Below are 19,015 nucleotides of genomic sequence, written 5' to 3' on the forward strand. Positions count from 1 at the left end.
GGACCCACACTGGCAGCAAAGTCTAGGAGGCTTTTTTGTCTTTGCATTGAGCTTTGGTTTTTGGTTTTAACCTAACCTTCACTTTTGGGCACTGCCACTTTCTGCAGATTTTTGGTTTCTCATCAGAACTTGGAAAGAAAACAAAGCCCATGCTTGTGGGTTTCTTGTTTATTTGGTAGTACTGCGGATCTTGTTTGGTTTATCATCATGAAGTGATTCAAAAATCTTCTTGACATGCCATGACTACAAAGAGACCAATGAGATCATCATAGTTTTTTTGGTTGTACTATAATTTTTGGTTGTCTCTCTCAATATTTTTATAGGGGATGTTGTCATGTTGATACGAAAGAGATGCTTGAATTTATGTTATGTATAAAAACTTATTTACAATTTCTCAATTGATGTTTGCTGTGTTGATTAAATTGATATCAGCTATCAAATTGGTTTATAACGACAATTAAATTAAATCATACAACTAAGAGTCTTGAAGATCAACTGATTGACATATTTATATGTTTTTATCGAAGATATCTATGATTCAAATCTCAACTATCTCGTTATAATTATCAAATTATAATAATAAAAAATTTGTATTGTTTATCAATCTATATAATTACATATTTGAGTTTAATTAGAAAATCTAATTACAATATTTAAAGAAATGTATTTAAGTTTTGCCATTATGTTTTAAACTTATTTTTTAGATAGTTATAATATACTGTTAATCCCATAACTTGAACTCTTTATCCCTTAGACTTCAAAGTATTTTGTGCATAGAGATGTACCAATTTAGTTATAAGCCCTTGACATTATGTTTTAAAACTTCAAAATAGATTGGTGTCATTAAACTTAAAAAAGGGTAGATTTATGATACCTTTGCTTGGTGCAAATATTACTTTTTGGGAAAAAAAATTAGACCATTGAGTCAAATGAAATCCTATCAATTTATTAGTAATGGGATAATTTGGAAATGTCCCATTAAATAGTTTCATATAATTTTACAAGAAAACAAGTAAGGGGAAGAAAACTGGTCTGCTGAGACGCATTGAAGGCCACTTACACTTTCATGTTTATTTAGTTACTCATTTATAATGCAAGTGTTCACATATATTGTTGATCATTGATGGTCAACCTTGAATTCATATATTAAAGAAAGAAATGTATGAGACTGAACACGAAATTAAAATAGGCCAAATAAATTAAAACCCATTTCCATTACTGGTGCAGTAAATATGATCTCTTTAAGAAATCAGGCCATCACTGGTGTAGTAAACTTTCATGGTTATTTAGCATATAAATTGTGGGCAATATGCCAATTTTACTCTCTCCTATAATAGGTATTTATTCGGTTAATTTTTCCCTCACACTCACTGGTGGTGTATGAAAGATGAATTCTATAAGAAATTATAGAAATCGCCAATTAGCAACTACATTTAGCTCTTCGCTTTCTCCAAAAAAAAAAAAAAAAAAAAAAAAACATTTTAGCTCTTGGCATATCCTTTCAATTTAATGATATATACTCTTTTTGGCTTCTCATGCATAATTTATCATATTCATGGTGTATTCATTGACCAATCACAAATTTCCAAAGCCAACTATTGGCTTCTTTTGTGCCATGAAAATTCAATCCACGTACACATGGGCCCAAAATCCAGAAATATTAAATACCAGTATGGGCTTTTTATAGCCTCAATGAATATTTTTGTTCAAATCACCATAACACTTTTTTTTTTTTTTTAAAAAAATTTTATTTTAAAAGTACGTATTATATACAATTATACAAGTAGAGATTTGTTGGTTGTCTTATAAATAATCACAATACATAGATTCCGGACAATGCTGGAAGATACAAAAAAGAGATCAAATTTGGACACTCATAGCAGCTAGGTGGTAAGCACATCTATTAGTATATAGTTATATACTTCACTGTAATTTGCCAACCTCCACTGAGTAATCGTCATAACACAATTTTTGTGCATAGAGCCAGTCATTAGTCACAAAAAAATTGCAGGCCTTTGCCATTAAAAATGGAGTCATTAGCACATATTATATAATATAGGAACAAAACACAGTACATGTCAACACATTCACCAAGTCCCAACCTTAACAAAAAATAGTATCACTATCTATTACTTAAGATTTTCCTCAGTTTGTGACATACAAATAAATTATTGATTAAGCAAGAGACTTGTCATTGAAAAAGGATAGGATTTCATTAGTAACTTGTTCGGCTTTCTCCTGCTGGATATAATGGTGCCCGTCAATGATGACCACTTTAAGGTCAGGCACAAGGGTTTTAAATTCCTCTCCCTCTACATAATCCTTGATCCCAAATGAATGAAATCCAAGATCCTTGTTCCCAACTATAAATTTTGTTGGAACTGTGATTTTGGCTCTTTGCCATGGTCCAAGAAGCTCCCAGTTCCTACATTTATGGCATCACAATTTAGCAACACAAGCAAAAGCTCTTAGCCATAAGATTGATATATAATGGCGTATTTTTATTTTGTTAACGAATGACTTCAGATAGAATAGAATGATAAAAAAGAATACATATGACTCGCTGTGACTAATTAGTTAAGAATTCATAACTGATTCCAAAATTTTAGTACTAAGACTTGGTTATTGTTGTTGTTATGTGATTTGAAACTAAGATTGAATGTGAACTTACAAGTCCATGACACGGTAGTAGTTTAAGCCCCCAGTGAAACCTGATTTTTGGAACTTGTTAGCACAAAGTTGAAGCTCTTCCTCAGTAATCCATGGAGGCAAAGAAGATGGGGTTTCAAGAAAATCTATGATCTCAACACCAGGAGGAGCCGCTAGATGTTCTGGACCATTGACCAATAAAAATTTCTTCAACACTGTTAAACAGTCATATGCAGAAAATGATTTTTCTGCTCTTCCTAGCTCCTGCAATATTGTAAAAGCCAACAATTTTACATGATGCTTTATATTGTACCGGTCACCCCAAAAGCTTAAATTAATAGTAAAGAGTGAATTTAATCATGTAACTATTATTCTAACGTCGCTAACAGAATTGATAAATATTTTTTTGTACATAACGAAAAACAGTTCTTGGCATTTTTTACCTGAAATTGAGAAATGTAGAATCCTTCTCCAAATTTTGTGGACATGAACTCAGTAGGTTTGAATTCGATTGAGCGTGGCCGGTATGGGACCCCTAAGTTAACAAGTGCTTTGACTCTATCTGGTCTGAAGAGGCAAAGGTCCCAAGCAATTGTTGCACCCCAGTCATGCCCCACCACAAATGCCTGTTCAAGAATACATTTTTTAAATGCAAAATGTAAATATTTCTAACACCAGTGAAGAAATTGAATGTATGTAAAAATAAAATAGTAAAGAATGTATGTATGCAAAATGTAAATAGCTTTCATGTTCTCAATACAAAATGGGGTACAATTTATGTTTTTAACTATTCCAACTCTTTGTTTTGGTAGAGCATTGTTTTAGGCTTTTAGACAAGGCAGGCAGGAGTTAGGAAATAAAGTTATTATGGCCTAACAAAACTTGGCCACACACAATTAATTCTTTTCATGATACCCTTCTAACTATATCAAAATTTACTCCATTTCACTTGAAATTGAGAGGATCCTCGTTCGATTAGGCATTGAACTTATGGCCCTGTGACATCTGTCCCCTTTTTGTAGGATATAGTTTCAAGTTAAATAACATTATTTACACTTTAGGGAAAAAAAAAAAAAAAAAAAACCAAAATTTGTACAATTTTCTGTATTGAATTCAATACGTGCATCAAAATGCCAAGGACATTTTGGCAATGTTAGGGACAGTACCTTTTCTTCTCCAAGCTGGTCCAAAAGGCCAATTAAGTCCCCAACAAGATGGAAAGCTGTGTATGAGGCTGGGTCCAGGGGACAATCTGAGTCACCATAGCCTCTCATGTCTGGTGCAACCACATGGTAACCATGTTCAGCCAAGTGGTTTATTTGGTAAGTCCATGAAGACCACAGCTCAGGAAAGCCATGAATAAGTAGAACAAGAGGGCCTTGCCCTTTCTCTGCTATGTGCATCCAAATTCCATTAGTTTGCAGCCTTTGATGCTTAATGTCACTCATGGTTTCTTCCTCTTTTGTTTTTCCACTAGTTTCATTTGATTGTTTAAATTCTTATCTCATTACTGTGGGAGATGAATTTTCAATATTGGCGACTTTGACTTAGTTCATGGAATGGTCAATCACGTGTGTCTTTTTTATAAGTAATTGGATAGATTGAGTTAGGAACTTGTCACATCATGTACCTAAATATATTTTGTGGGGTTGGGATAAATTCTTTAAATTAAGCAGTTAGTAGCTCAGAAAAATAAAATCTCTTATACTAACTGAAAGTTATTCAATTTCTCTTAACAAAGTTGTACTACTTACTGACCAGGTTATTTTTATTTGACTGGCCTACCTTTTGTCCATTCAACAAAGCTTAAGCTGATGGAAAATAAAGTGAAATTTGTCATCTAATCAGTTTATTTTTTAGACATATAAAAGCACATGAATTCAATGAGTCTCCATAGTGAAATTTGCTTCATTATTTCTTCCACTATATATTGCATTGAGAAGCCTACTATTCAAATTCCAAGAGTGAAACCAAGATAAAGTGTGTTTAACAATAATGAAGTTGATTCTAGTTTGGCTTAGACCTCTAGATTCAACAGCAAAGAATGAGTTGTATTTTTAACCTATACTAAGGACATGAATTCAAAGAGTTTCCATGGTGAAATTTGCTTCATTATTTTCTTCAACAATATTGCATTGAAAAGCCTACTATTCAAATTCTGAGATTCCAATAGTGAAACCAAGATAAAGTCGTGCATAGCTATAATGAAGATGATTCTAGTTTGGCTTACTAGACCTCTAGTTTCAACAGCAAAGAATGAGTTGTATTTATCATTCATTGCAAAGAGAAGTGGTCCATTTTTAGCAGTACAGACAACACAATGCCTCGAGATTGTCATTATTAATTGCACCGATTATATCATGATCAATTGGATTGTGGGTACATACTATTTAGATGATCAACTGATCATTGATTCATTCATGGTATATAGAAACCATTCTGTTCAGGACTATTGGTAACAAACCTTCAATGCCCTTAAATCCAACTCATTTAAACACCCATCAAGCAATGGCATGTGATAGGCTCATAGGCTGTATAGATTTTAAGACATTTCTGCTAGGTCCCTTTTTTGGCACATTTTCAAAAGTTTGAAATGGTCCTTAACAGCATTTTGTTGCATGAGTATTAATTGACAATTATTTAGAAAGCACTTTTTGTCTAATAATGAGGTCCAATAATAATTTGGGCACAGGAAACCAGACTTCAAAAGTAAAAATGGAGGCTCCCTTTTTTGGAAAAGAATTCAATTCACTTCATTTGCTGCTGAAGGGTGGAGGTGAAGGTGAAGGTTTAATTTTTCATGCACTTTTTAAATTTTTTTTTTAATAGATAAGTAGATAATAGGAAAGAAAAAAAAAAGGTGGAATTCAAATCACATATATGAGGCATCAAAGGATGCCATTAGTTACCACCACCCACTGGTCTATTTAAGCCGTTTTTTTTTAATTAAAAAAAATTATAATTCAATGGTTAAGAGTTGGGGGATTTGATCATAAGATGTCTCACTTGGAAAATGCTAAGAGGTATTAACCAATTGATTTCTTAGGCTCTTGACTTGAACCTCATTTTCCAAGCATCTAAAGTTGTACATGATGTCATGCTATTTAAAACCAATAATCATTCTTTATATATAGTTGAATGAGATTTAAAATGATGTGGCACAATGTGCATCTTTCAATGAATGAAAAATCAAATCTTAATGATAAAAGGGATCCACTTAATTTTAAAAGCATATGAAGAGAATCTAATTTATTTTTGAGATTTAGTATTTCAAGAATTTAACAATGTACAATGGCATCATATTATTTAAAATTAGTTATCATTAATTGTATCGATGAGAAGAGAATTTTAAATTCCGTAGAATCGTTATCTCATCATATTCATGAGAAATTAATCTTTATGAATTTTTTTTCCTCCAAACTGATTTGAAAGAGTCTCTTTTAACCTATTATGTGGTGAGTCATAAAACCATTCATATATATTTGTTAAACAAATCACATGATTTATTAAATAGGTTATCTGACTAAAAGAGTAAAAGTACACATAAATGATTCTATTAATTGCCACACAATGAGTCAGAGGAGTTTTCCTATGAATAAGTTTATTGCCAATATACCCATAAGTCTAGTAATTATTATTTCATGCACCCAGTATATGGATTATCTCTCCTACATGCTATGCTATGAGAGAGATGATTAGATAGTGTATATGTTAGATAGACAAGATATATTCTTCAAGTATACCCATAAGTTTAGTAATTAATAATAACTTTTTATCGACAGACCAAGACACCAATTGATTTTTTAGTGTAGGCAAGAATTGAATTCTAGATTTTTTATTCAACTATTAGAGACTTTACTTAATTGGAACCCACTACCTTCTCCAAGTTTAGGGAACAAGGAATGGGTGGAGACTTAAAATGTTGTAGAACCTGCTTAAGCCCAATGGGCCTTCATTGGACTCAAAAAATATTAAAAAAAAGGAATAAAAACCCAAATATGACCCCCAAAATTTTAGGGCTCTTGTCTCCAAGTCAGGCCCAAATATTGTAAATTCTCAGCCCAAGTCCATCCCCATCCCAAACCCCTAGTTCTCACACTGGACCGTTTCTTTCACATCATAAACCCTTCAAATAAACAAAACAAGAACCGTGAACTCTCTCAGCTCTGAAAATTTTTTCTGATTCGCAGCCAAAAACACACGCACACAGAAAGATGGGAAAGAAAGCGAAATCGAAAGAGGGAAGCGAAAATAGAGCTAAAACCGAGCATTCACCTTCCACTGTTTTCGTCTCCAACTTACCCTACTCTTTCACGAATTCTCAGGTAAAATAATTTCCGAGAAAAACAAAATGAAAAAGGAAAAGGAAAAATTAGTAAAAAGTTTCTGAATATTTGTGTTTTTGAGCAGTTTTGGATTATGAAATCTGAAATACAACTTCCTAAAGAAACTGAATAGGAAAAACAAACAGTGTCTTAAATTTGTGTATTTTATTTAAATTTTTTTGTTTTGTTTATTTGATAATTCAGCTTGAGGAGACTTTCAGCGATGTAGGGCCAGTGAGGCGGTGCTTCATGGTTACGCAGAAGGGTAAGTGAAATTTGAATGATTATTTGTAATGTGAAAAACTATGAAATGAAATTAGGCATTGGTGTGTGATTCGTTGGCTAATTTGTATTGTTAGAATGTGAACAATGTGTTAGAATATGTGAGTAATCGAAGCTGGAACAGTAGGTCGATAATAAACAAGTGAGAGAAGCTTTGGCAGCTGATTGTTGAAGTCTTTTAGTTCATATAAGTACTTAGAATGTGTGTATATATATATGATCAAGTTACATCTAGTGTAACTCTTTATGAATGTGACACCAATCAACAACTTTTTATTGGATTCATATATTAAAAATGTCGATGTTTTCATTATTCTTAACATAGATGCCAAATTTCATTTTAATTGGATGTTATTTACTATTTGAGTAATAAACTTGTGTTTTGTGTATAACTTTAAAATACAAAAAAAAAAGCTTGAAATTTAAGCATTTTATAGATGAGATAGTTATTGATCTTTGATTATCTTGTAATATTGCAAGCATCGAGGTTAAAAGGAGAAAATGTAATCCAATTGTGGCTTAAATAAAAATATAACCCCATATGTGTGTGTGTGTGTAGGAAATTGATGTGCCATAGGCTTTTAATTCTACTTATTTTGTGGTCTATTTGCATATGGGCGTCATGTTGTTTGGATTCTGTAGTAGGTTTAGTAATTTAATCCGACTAAGCTAATCTCTATATCCATGGTTTTGTTTAAATGTTTGCAGGGTCAACTGAGCACCGTGGTTTTGGTTTCGTTCAATTGTAAGTTAACTGCAAGGTTTTTGCCTATTAAGCCTCTCTCTCTCTCTCTCCCCGCCCCCCCCCCCCCCCCCCCCAATTTTTTAGATTTGGCCAGTTGTGTTACTAGGTATCTCTAGAACTCAATAATTAGGGATTGATGCGTTTTATGACATACCCTTATCGTTTTCTTAAAAAAATTGGTAATAAACTTATAATATGCTTGTATCTGGACTAGACGTTGTTCTTTACAAGGGTCTCACTTATTATTATTTTTTTGGCATAAATTTTTCAAATGATTACATTTTGTCTACATTTATTGGGTTATTTTTTAGCTTTTTTGTACTCTTTTTTAGTTTTTTTTTTTAATGCTTGTGCATTTATTTATTTTAATCAGTAAGAAAAAAACTTCATTAAAAAAAGTAAGTATAATGCAAGGCATGAGTACACAGGGAGTGTACTACTTCGGGCCTGAAAAATCAATGAAAGAACATAGATTCAAGAATTCAACTAAAGGGGAAAAGGTTAAACCACTTCACACTGACATCCAATCATACAGAGAATTCAAAAGAAAACGTTTCAAATCCTGGTTGGAATGTTCCTTATCCTCAAAGATATGTTGATTCCTCTCCCTCTATAGTCCACATTAGGCGCAACAGTATAATCCTCCAAATTTCTGCAGCACAACCATGCCTAATGCCCCTTCTCCAGCAGGCCAGCACCTCATCCACTTGTTTAGGAGTCACCCAAGAAACCTCAAAGAGGCATAACATAAGTGATCATAAGCTACTCGCATAGTGACAGTGAAGGAGCAAGTGATCCACCGATTCCTCACTGTTCTTACCCAAGCAGTGCCAATTAACAATACAGAAATTCCTCTTCTTCAAATTATCCAATGTAAGGAACTAAGGATCTTTACTTTAGCTGCAGTCCATGTGAAATAAGCTACCCTAATAGGGGTTCCTGCCTTCCAAATATTTTTTTTTTCAAGGGAAAGACTCCTCACTGCCTGAAGTGAGGACTTTATAATAAGATTTAACAGCAAAACAGCCACTCTTCTCAGGAACCCAAACCAACTTATCTTCCACATTAGGATCAAAACTATGAGACTATAAAATAAAAGAAAACCTGTAGACTTCCCAACCCCCATCTTGTAGTGGCCTTGAAAAAGTCACATCCCATACAATGTCCTCATTATTCCAAAGCATAAGATCCATGGCATAAGTCTTTTTGCATAACGCAATTTGAAACAAACCTCAAAATGCTTCTTTAAGGGGGGACCTTTCCACTAGGATGCACGGACACGGACATGGACACGGTTACGGGTACAGGTACAAGTACAGTACGACAACACAAGCAATTTTACAAAAATTATAACATGATAGGCAGACAAGACACCATTATGACATGGGTACGACATGAGTACAACACTCCAAATGAAATGTCCGTGCTTCTTAGCCTCTTCACACCAAACATCAAACCAAAACTGGGTGCGACAATCATTCCCAGCCGCTATCCGAATGGAATGAGAGAATCACTTCCACCCACTTGGTATATATTTCCATAAAGACACTCTGAGGACCGATGGGCGTACCGCATACCTGACACCCAATCCCCTTTGTCACAGCCATATTTAATAGCTATAACCCTACTCCATAGTGACTCCCTTGCCAAGGCAAAACGCCAAAGCCATTTACCCAATAAAGCAATATTAAATTGAACAAGGCTGTGAACACCCAAACCACCAGCCTGAAATTGGCTGACAGTCTTCCAATTTGCCAAATGATGTTTGACTTCATTGCCTAATCCCTCCCACAGAAAGTGTCTTTGCTGCTTTTCAAAACAATTGGCAGTACTAACTTGCATTGTGAATAAAGATAGGAAATACATTGGTAGGCTTGAAAGGGTGCTTATAATAAGAGTGATCCTCCCTCCCATAGAGAGATAAAGTTTCTTCCACCTTGCCAATCTTTTCTCCATCTTTTCTAAATTTGAATCCCAAATAGCCTTGGATTTGAAATTTTGAATCTAGCTCCCAATGGTAGTCTCAAATATTTCATGGGCAATGCAGAAACTTTACAGTCCAAAATTGCTGCTAAAGTGTCAATGTCTGGGTCTTCTCCAATTGGGACCATCTCAGTTTTACTTAAATTAATCTTCAACCCAGAAACAACTTCAAAACACAGCAAGACACACTTCAAATAACCAAACTACTCAGATTCAGGGCCACAAAAAATAAGAGTGTGCATTTATCTTTAACACACATTTTGCATTCATTTGCAGTGCTGTTACTGAAGATGCGAACCGTTCTATTGAGCTGAAGAATGGTTCATCTGTTGGAGGTCGGAAAATTGCAGTCAAGCATGCTATGCATCGAGCTCCCCTTGAACAGCGTCGATCAAAGCAAGGCCAAGGTTTTTTTATGCCTCACATTCAGATTTTAAACATACTGTGCTCTTGTTATATTGTCTACTTGCCCCAAATACAATGCAACAAATTAACATTATTGCTAAACTTTTGGTCCAATATCTTTAATTCTTAATTCAGTGGTTCAGTCGGATGATAATGCCAAGTCAAAAAGTGACAAGGATGATAGTGCTTCTGGGGCAGAAAAGCCTGCTTCAAACTTGGAGGAAACAGGTTACCAATTTTTATTAACCAATAAATTATGTACTTGTTTTCATTTCCTGTCCAAAATTTTATTTTATAATATTTTATCACTTCAATTATGGTATTTTATCTTCATCTTGTTATTTAATTTCTTATATTCTAAGGGAAGCTTTTGAACAAAATGCAGAGAAACCCGTGGAAGCCAGAAAAGCAGGAACACTTTCTAGTAATCTGGCAAATAAAGAGGGTTCTTCAGAAAAGAAAAAGTACTTAATCTTCCATTTCTAGTCTATATTTTCCCCATCTCTTGTTTGAAAAACTTTGTAATATGCTATGTTTGTTGTGTTCTGAAGGGCTGCGAGGATACTTTCTAGTAATCTGGCAAATAAAGAGGGTTCTTCGGAAAAGCAAAAGTACCTAATCTTCCATTTCTAGTCTATATTTTTCCCTTCTCTTGTTTGAAAAACTTTGTAATATACTATGTTTGTTGTGTTCTGAAGGGTTGCTAGGACACTTTCTAGTAATCTGGCAAACAAAGAGGGTTCTTCGGAAAAGCGAAAGTACCTAATCTTCCATTTCTAGTCTATATTTTTCCCTTCTCTTGTTTGAAAAACTTTGTAATATATTATGTTTGTTGTGTTCTGAAGGGTTGCTAGGACACTTTCTAGTAATCTGGCAAACAAAGAGGGTTCTTCGGAAAAGCAAAAGTACTTAATCTTCCATTTCTAGTCTATATTTTCCCCTTCTCTTGTTTGAATTACTTTGTAATATACTATGTTTGTTGTGTTCTGAAGGGTTGCTAGGACTGTCATATTTGGTGGTCTTCTTGATGCTGATATGGCGGAAGATGTTCACAGACGAGCCAGAGAGGTTGGCTGTGTTATTAGTGTAACTTATCCTCTTCCAAAAGAAGAGCTTGAACAACATGGTATGGGAAATTTTTCCAATTTGTTATTTATTCAGTGAAATAATGAATTCATTTTCTTGCTTATTTTTTAGGCTTGGGTTAAAATAATTGGATCCACATTGGGTTTCTTGAATATACTGCATTACTGTATACATCTCATGTATGATGTACTACGCAATTTTCATTGTAATTTATTGGTTCTGCATTCCCATAATACTTAAAAAAGCTGCAACAAGGAACTTATGAAGGGCTAGAGGGTTTATCCAAGTGACTGCATTTTTCATGTCTTTGCTTTAAGTCAATTACAAAGTACAGAATATAAGAGGTTTAACTTGATTTGCAACTGAATCAAAATGCAGCTGGTTTTCTACTTATTTAAAAAAAAATGCAGCCATGCTTCTACAGATTCTTTCCTGGGATCATTCAGAGGTGTGTCATTGAAAAAGCAATAACATCTGTTCTTTAGCTACTGAAAGAACATGGAGTTAAATTTTCCAGCTTTGATGACTTTCAATGACAACATGTGCACTTGCATTTGAAGTAATCACTCCTCATATGCATCACTGGAATATATGTTCGCCAATTTATTTTATTTAGATTACTGACATAATTTTTGTCATTGGTTCTGATAATTACCCATTTTGTTTAGTCCAAAATTTATTCAATATCTATTTTTCATCTTTTTGGATAAAATTAATTTAATCATGCATGGTTGATTACATAGGCTTTATTTGAAAGGCCAAACAATTTTTTCCCCAGTTGAATGTTCCAAGCAAACAAAAATCTTGTAATTGAACTTTGAATTTGTCGGTTTTAGATGTTGAAATTGGTCAAGACATGTGACATTTTTCCAGGTCTTGTGCAAGACGGATGCAAAATGGATGCTTCAGCTGTGCTTTATACTAGTGTTAAATCAGCAAATGCTTCTGTTGCTATGCTCCACCAGAAAAAGATAAAAGGGGGAGTTGTTTGGGCACGTCAGCTGGGTGGGGAGGTAAAGTAGCTTACTAGAATTCTGATGTTGCTTAGACAATGCAAATGAAATGTTTCTCATTGTGATAACTGATTAAAGTAATTCAATTGGTTTATATTTTAATTATTAGGCTTTTGGTTTGAATAGGAGTTAGTAAGATGAGTCTGGCTTGTTGTATATTATTGAGGTATATGTTGGAGAAAGATGGGGGCTGGACATACACTTTCTCAAAAGTTACTTCTGAAATCTTGTTACTATAAAGCCAACTTAATTGAAGGGAGGCCTTAGGTGTAAGTTTTAAGAATCAAGATGCTCTTATTTGAAGCGAGACTTTAAAGAAGCATGGAGGCTTTTGAAAGTTGTGCATTTGTGCCTTCAATTAATCACCTGGCATAAACGTGGTTCATAAGGGTTGTGGACAAAGTGGAGGAAGCAGTGGGATGATTTTCTGTTTCTTGTAAATTAAAAAAGGGTAAATTACAACTTACCCGCCTGTGGTTTGAATGAAATTTAAGTTGCCTATCTGTGGTTTGAAATCCCATTATGCAAGTGTTTCGCTGGATTCTTTTTGATCTTATATTTTTATGTTTTTTGTGTTTTTGGAGGAGAGAGACATAAAAGTTGAGCAAAATTACATATTTAGTCATGTTTTTAATGGAAGTGAGTTATAGAACTCTAACTGAGCTAACCTTAGGTGGGTAAAATGTTAAATTTCAAACCACCGGTAGGCAACTTAAATTTCAACCATAGGTGGGTAAATTGTAATTTGCCCATTAAAAAATGTGGTAGATCAGTTTGAATGGATGTTTGCTGGAGTTTATTCTGACAGAGAAAAATGGTTTTTATGGGTTGAGCTGTCTGGTTTGAGCAGCTGGTGGAATGTTCCATTGTATGTGGGAAGTGATTTTAATGTGGTGCGGTTTCCTTCTGAATGCTCTGGCTCTAAAATATTTTACTCCAGCTATTCACAAGTTCTTAGACTTTATTTCAGAGCAAGGCTCGATTGATCTGTCTTTGGAAGGAAGGAATTTCTCTTGGGGCCTAGTACATTTGTGCCTTCAGTTAAGCTCACTTGGCATAAATGTTTTGGGTGTGTGTTTGGGTTGTTGTACTCAAATTTGCGGGTATTCTCATCTAAAACATAAAAACATGTGCTACCCAATGGGGAAGTATTGCTTGTAGGTATACTTATCTTACAAGACAAATCTGGGGTTGATGTTTCCCTTTGTTGGTTAATCATGATGTTGTGATTGTCATTATCATCATTAGTTTCACTCTAAGTCTCTATTTATCTATTGAAGATTCATTTTAAGATGATGTATGTTTATTGGCCAGGGTTCCAAGACTCAGAAATGGAAGCTTATTATTAGAAATCTTCCTTTCAAGGTTTGATCTAATTGAATCGTCCATTTCACTTTTTTTTTTCTTTTTTTTTTTTTTTTTTTCCCGTGTTGGAAGGGCTTTCGGTTTCTAAACCAATTCTCTTAACATCAATGTAGGCCAAAGTGGATCAGATAAAGCATGTTTTTTCACCAGCAGGGTTTGTCTGGGATGCTTTTATTCCATGTAATCCTGATACAGGGTAAATACTCTCATTTTCCAAATTTGTCCTCATATGTTGATGAAATATCATTGTTTTCTCATCATACCATGTTTTCTGTTTGCAGATTGTCGAAAGGTTTTGCATTTGTCAAATTCACATGCAAAAAGGATGCCGAAAATGTATTGTTTGTATTCATAAAGAGATTGAAGCCTTGTGGGTCTTGGATTGATATATTTTACAGTTTTTTATTCTTCTTTTTCAGGCCATTCAGAAGTTCAATGGGCAAATGTTTGACAAAAGACCCATAGCTGTTGACTGGGCTGTTCCAAAGAAATTATATAACAGTGGTGCTAATGCCGTTCTTGCTACAGAAGATGGTAAATAAAATTCTGCTTTCTTTTAAGGACACTCTTTTTTTTTTTTTGGTTACTTATAGTCGTTGTTCTTCTTTATTTTTGGGTAAATATCTCAATATTAAAAATTAATTATTATTTTGGCTTAAGTAGAGCATTAAGAGTATAATTTTGTTGGGTGGGCATGGACTGTAGCTACGCATTTGGTTGGCTTCCAATGTGATATTAGTAGGAGGTTGGTAATCCTATACAGATGAGTTTGGAAGCAATTATTTAGCCATGTTTAAGTTTTGCTGTTATGATGTTTCTCTATTTCCATAGAAGTATATTGGATGGGGATTCACTTTTGTACAAAATAGCAATTTTTGTTCTTCATATTCTACATGTTTGTCAGCTTGTATTGTAGATCTAGTCTGGGAAAGAAATAAATGCACTCTTCATACTATGATCTGTGCCCTCTTTCTCCACTCTTGAAAGCAAACCGTACTTGGTATTTAGATCTTTTTTGGTTTAAATCCTTTATTTCTTTGGTTGTTAAATTAAAGGATGATAGTTATACATCTTAATGAAGCAATTGCTGTTGATTTCATAGGACAACAAGATGGAAAAGACATGGAAGGTGACAGTAGCAGTGAGGATTTCGAGGGGGAGGAGGAAAATATTGGTAAAGAATCCCAGCAGACTGATGACATTGATAGTGCGTCAGATGACTTAAATATAACAGAGAAAGAAGACGTCCCTGCGGAAATTGATTTTAACAAGGAAGCAGATATTGCAAGAAAGGTTCTTAATAACTTGATCACACCCTCTGTTAAAGGAACTCTTCCTTCTCCAGTTGACGATTCAATGCTTCCCAAGGGAAATGAGGAACTAAATTCTGATGAAACCGTCGGTGCAGCAAATAATTTACTTAATGAATCTGGAAAAGTATCAGGTGTTACTGAGCCCAGAAACTCCAGCACAAGCATGGCATCAAATCTAAAACAGAAAGAAGGAGAAGAGGATTTGCAGAGAACAATTTTTATAAACAACCTTCCATTTGACATCAATAACGAAGAAGTGAAACAACGGTTTTCTGGATTTGGGGAAGTACAATCCTTTTTTCCAGTCCTCCATCATGTTACCAAGTATGTTTTTTTTTTTTTAAGATATGCTTCTGAACTTCCCATCTGTCACTGCAGTTCTGTTTTAATCTCCTTGTACTTGTGGCAGGCGCCCAAAAGGAACTGGTTTTCTCAAGTTCAAAACGATAGATGCAGCTACTGCTGCAGTTACAGCTGCAAATGTAGCATCTGGTTTGGGAATTTCTTTAAAAGGTAGGCAATTGACAGTTTTGAAGGCATTAGATAAAAAATCAGCTCATGATAAGGAAGTGGACAAGGCCAACAAAGAGGTTCTGGACCCCCGTAACCTTTACCTGGCAGAGGTTAGTTTACTTAATTCTCTCTTCCACTCTTTATTAAAAGTTTCTAGTTTATGTTGCATTTTTAAATCTGCAGTAGTATATTTGTGAAAGAAGATTTATCTCCTGTGTGGGTGAATATTTTTTTTCCCAAATTTTTAATAGGAAGGTCATATTGAGGAGGGAACTCCGGCTGCAGAAGGAGTTTCAGCTAGTGACTTGTTGAAACGCAAAATGTGAGTATTTCATACATGATGTAAGGTTATATTTTTTCCCTGCTGGATTGGATCATGTAAATTTGAAATGCAAGATGAGAACAATTCTTCCCTTATTGGTAGTGTATTTTTATAGATGATGTTTGGATGATGCTTTTGTTGGTCATCGTGGCAAGCATTTTTATTCTAGTTGAGTTTCTTTAAAAAAAAGAAAAAAAAAAAGAAAAAGAAAAAAAAGAGATGAAATTATCTGAAGTTTATTTATTTATTTATTTTAATCTTCTCTCTTTTTTATGTTTATTTATTTACATTAAAGCTTCAAAGTAAAAAAAGAAAGAAGTTTATCTCTGGAGATGACCCTTGAGGGCTCCTAAGAAAGTGGTATTAGCTTGAATTAAACTATATCTTACCTGTAGTTTTGTATTTATGATGGCTGCTGACAAGCTTCTCATATTCAAATGTTGAAATTTTGTGTTGTTTCCATAAAATTTTGCATTCCTTTGTCATATATTCTAAATTTTTTTTTTGTTTGGGGAACACTTCAGGTTGAAGAGGGAAAAGAAGACTAAGCTTAAATCTCCAAATTTTCATATTTCAAAGACTAGGCTTATTATGTATAATATACCAAAGTCAATGACCGAAAAAAAACTTAAAAAGCTTTGCATTGATGCGGTTACCTCCCGAGCTACAAAGCAAACCCCAGTGATTAAACAGGTGGGCTACATCTATAACTATTTAGAGTTGTTTAGTGTTTGCATGTAACTTTGTGAATACTTCTAATATATTTTTTTCTTGTAATTAATATTGCACATGCAGATAAAGTTCTTGAAGGATGTGAAGAAAGGAAAGGTTGTTACAAAAAACCATTCTCGTGGCGTTGCTTTTGTTGAGTTTACAGAGCATCAGCATGCACTTGTGGCCCTCAGAGTTCTTAACAATAATCCTGGTAACAATATTTTCTTAATAAATCACTATCATGTATTCTCCTATGATGATATTAAGATTGGCAGCAAGTCCATTATAACTGAAATAGTTCTTTCATTTTTAGTGTGACTATCTGTAATTATGATGTTGATCCACTGCTGTAAAAGGTTGAATGTGTTGGTTTATTTTTCTGCTTTGATTTTTATTCTATTCTAATTTAATTTAATTCTTTGGCTACTTGTAGAAACTTTTGGTCCGGAATATCGCCCAATTGTGGAGTTTGCTCTTAATAATATTCAGACATTGAAGCTACGGAACGCTAAGATACATGCTCAGCAGCATGGTATCCGTGATGATCAAAACGATGTGAAGCAAGGTGATGATGCACATCCGGACAAACAGAACTCCAAGAAAAGGAAATCCAGAGGTGACGATGGATCAGTGAAGGGTTCAGTATCTAATAAAGAGGAAAATCATGTATTCAATAGAGCTGCCACTGAAGGACGTGGATCTGCTAAGAAGCAAAAAGGCAATCCTGCAAGTGCAAAGGCGAAAGAGTTTTCATCTAAAGAAAAACCAGAGGGCTCCAAATGGAACTCCAAAAATCAACAAGATGGCAGGAATCCTGATAGTGGAAGATCACTCGATAGAAAAATGACAGATAGTGATGCCCACAAATCAAAATCTTCAGAGGACGCAGTTGTGCAACTGAAAAAGAGGAAGCTGCAGGACCAAACAGAACAGCAGAAGAAAAACAGAGATTTGAAGGACAGGAGGAGGTCAAAAAAGACTAAAGTCCCAGTGGGGAAAGACGAAAAAGATAAGCTTGACATGCTAATTGAGCAATATAGATCCAAGTACTCACAGAAGAGATCTCAGAAAAGTGATGATGAAAAGCAAGGTTCTAGACAGCTTAGAAAATGGTTCCAATGATAACTATCTATTTGCAGGTTTTGTCAAATTTTGTGATAAGCTAATTCTATATAGAAATTTGATGCAATTGTTATAAATTTTGACAACTGTGTGGAACTTAAAGGGTCTTGAATCCTACGATCTGTTGTATCTATATACTTAACTCTGCTCCAATTTCATAATGGTCCAAGAGCTGAAAAAAATTGGTCAGAGTCCACACCGATTACTTCCAGTGGATGTCTTGCCTTGCATGTTTTAAGGACAAAGTTAGGGGTTGATATGCAAGGCCTTGAATGCTATCGCTAATTAGATAGTTAGACATCTGATTTTCTCAATCTTTAGCTTTCAATTCTCATGAATATATGGCTCTATGGAAGCCATCTACAATGCAGCACTGGATAAAAGTTGTTTCCTGCTTGCATTTTACCACCTTAGCTTGAGCTTCCTCTGCTAAACTAGAATAAACCTTTGAAATAAAAGAAACTTTTTGAAACTAGTCACGGAAAAAGTTGTAAGCATCACTCATTTTCTGCCATGACTCCAACACACCATTTGATTATCACAATCATGACTCATGCCTAACGACTACAAGAATAGCCATTTTAGCATCAAATGGAAACTACAACCAAGGTCATTTATTCTACTGCATTTTTGGCCTATTCCTATCTCCATCCCCTTCTTGTTTGGTGATGAAGGAGTCTTAACTAGGCATGTGCCTTTGTTCTCTTGTTTTGTTTCTTTAATAAAATCTGCTTAGCCAAAAACGAAGAAGAAAAGAAAAGAAAAGTGAAGCGAAGGCAACATGCAAGCATATATATTGAGAATAAAGGCAGTATGGTTGGGTGTGAGCTTTAACTGAAAGGGAAAAAGAAGTACGTGGAATACTCTATATTGATGTCATTTTCTTCTTGTGAATGTTGACAAACAGCTTCTAAATCCAGAAAAAAAGAAAAAGAAAAAAAGAAAGTTATCTTTTTTGAGCTGTGTAGGTTGAAAATCACAAGGTGCATTGCATACTACTTTTTCTCACTTTATCCTCAAATTAAAATTCCCATCCTGATCATCAAAGAATCACACTCATCTGCTTTGTTACCCTTTTTCATTAAAATTCTTTCAACTATTTTTCACAGGAATTTAGCCTTGTTCAATGGAATCTTGCTTCACGCTCACTCATGGAATTAAAATAGACATTTTGAGCT

The 19,015-nt window shown here is 34.4% G+C and overlaps 2 protein-coding genes across 4 annotated transcripts; one reads left to right on the top strand and one right to left on the bottom strand.

The window, feature by feature from the left end:
- Positions 1-1,990: 1,990 nt before the first annotated feature.
- LOC126706363 (uncharacterized) lies at positions 1,991-4,181 on the bottom strand. Its single transcript, XM_050405782.1, has 4 exons — positions 3,816-4,181; positions 3,093-3,275; positions 2,672-2,913; positions 1,991-2,425 (listed from the first exon to the last, which is right to left on the bottom strand). The coding sequence occupies exons 1-4, from the start codon at positions 4,095-4,097 to the stop codon at positions 2,176-2,178; spliced, it is 957 nt and encodes a 318-aa protein (XP_050261739.1). The 5' UTR covers positions 4,098-4,181; the 3' UTR covers positions 1,991-2,175.
- A 2,588-nt stretch (positions 4,182-6,769) lies between these two features.
- Positions 6,770-17,990, top strand: LOC126705422 (uncharacterized). 3 transcript variants are annotated; one of them, XM_050404424.1, is made up of 21 exons: positions 6,770-6,974; positions 7,179-7,239; positions 7,965-8,001; positions 10,261-10,391; positions 10,525-10,617; positions 10,775-10,853; positions 10,941-11,000; positions 11,088-11,147; positions 11,235-11,294; positions 11,382-11,515; positions 12,349-12,488; positions 13,803-13,853; positions 13,967-14,049; positions 14,135-14,189; positions 14,273-14,387; positions 14,956-15,490; positions 15,576-15,789; positions 15,931-16,001; positions 16,526-16,694; positions 16,797-16,926; positions 17,149-17,990. In XM_050404424.1, the coding sequence occupies exons 1-21, from the start codon at positions 6,864-6,866 to the stop codon at positions 17,835-17,837; spliced, it is 3,078 nt and encodes a 1,025-aa protein (XP_050260381.1). In that variant the 5' UTR covers positions 6,770-6,863; the 3' UTR covers positions 17,838-17,990. The 3 variants fall into 3 exon arrangements, with proteins under 3 accessions (XP_050260381.1, XP_050260382.1, XP_050260383.1); XM_050404425.1 differs by lacking the exon at positions 11,088-11,147; XM_050404426.1 differs by lacking the exons at positions 11,088-11,147; positions 11,235-11,294.
- The last annotated feature ends 1,025 nt before the right edge of the window (positions 17,991-19,015 follow it).

Source organism: Quercus robur, chromosome 11 (assembly GCF_932294415.1).
Source record: "Quercus robur chromosome 11, dhQueRobu3.1, whole genome shotgun sequence".
Classification (NCBI taxonomy): domain Eukaryota; kingdom Viridiplantae; phylum Streptophyta; class Magnoliopsida; order Fagales; family Fagaceae; genus Quercus; species Quercus robur.

Bases quoted from the DNA above. Each gene is read 5' to 3' on its own strand.
- LOC126706363 (XM_050405782.1), bottom strand. From the start codon at position 4,097: ATGAGTGACATTAAGCATCAAAGGCTGCAAACTAATGGAATTTGGATG. The intron at 3,276-3,815 runs GTACTGTCCCTA...ATTCTTGAACAG, and splicing joins ACCAGCTTGGAGAAGAAAAG to GCATTTGTGGTGGGGCATGA. The intron at 2,914-3,092 runs GTAAAAAATGCC...ACAATATTGCAG, and splicing joins TCTACATTTCTCAATTTCAG to GAGCTAGGAAGAGCAGAAAA.
- LOC126705422 (XM_050404424.1), top strand. From the start codon at position 6,864: ATGGGAAAGAAAGCGAAATCGAAAGAGGGAAGCGAAAATAGAGCTAAA. The intron at 8,002-10,260 runs GTAAGTTAACTG...ATTCATTTGCAG, and splicing joins GGTTTTGGTTTCGTTCAATT to TGCTGTTACTGAAGATGCGA. The intron at 14,190-14,272 runs GTATTGTTTGTA...CTTCTTTTTCAG, and splicing joins GCAAAAAGGATGCCGAAAAT to GCCATTCAGAAGTTCAATGG.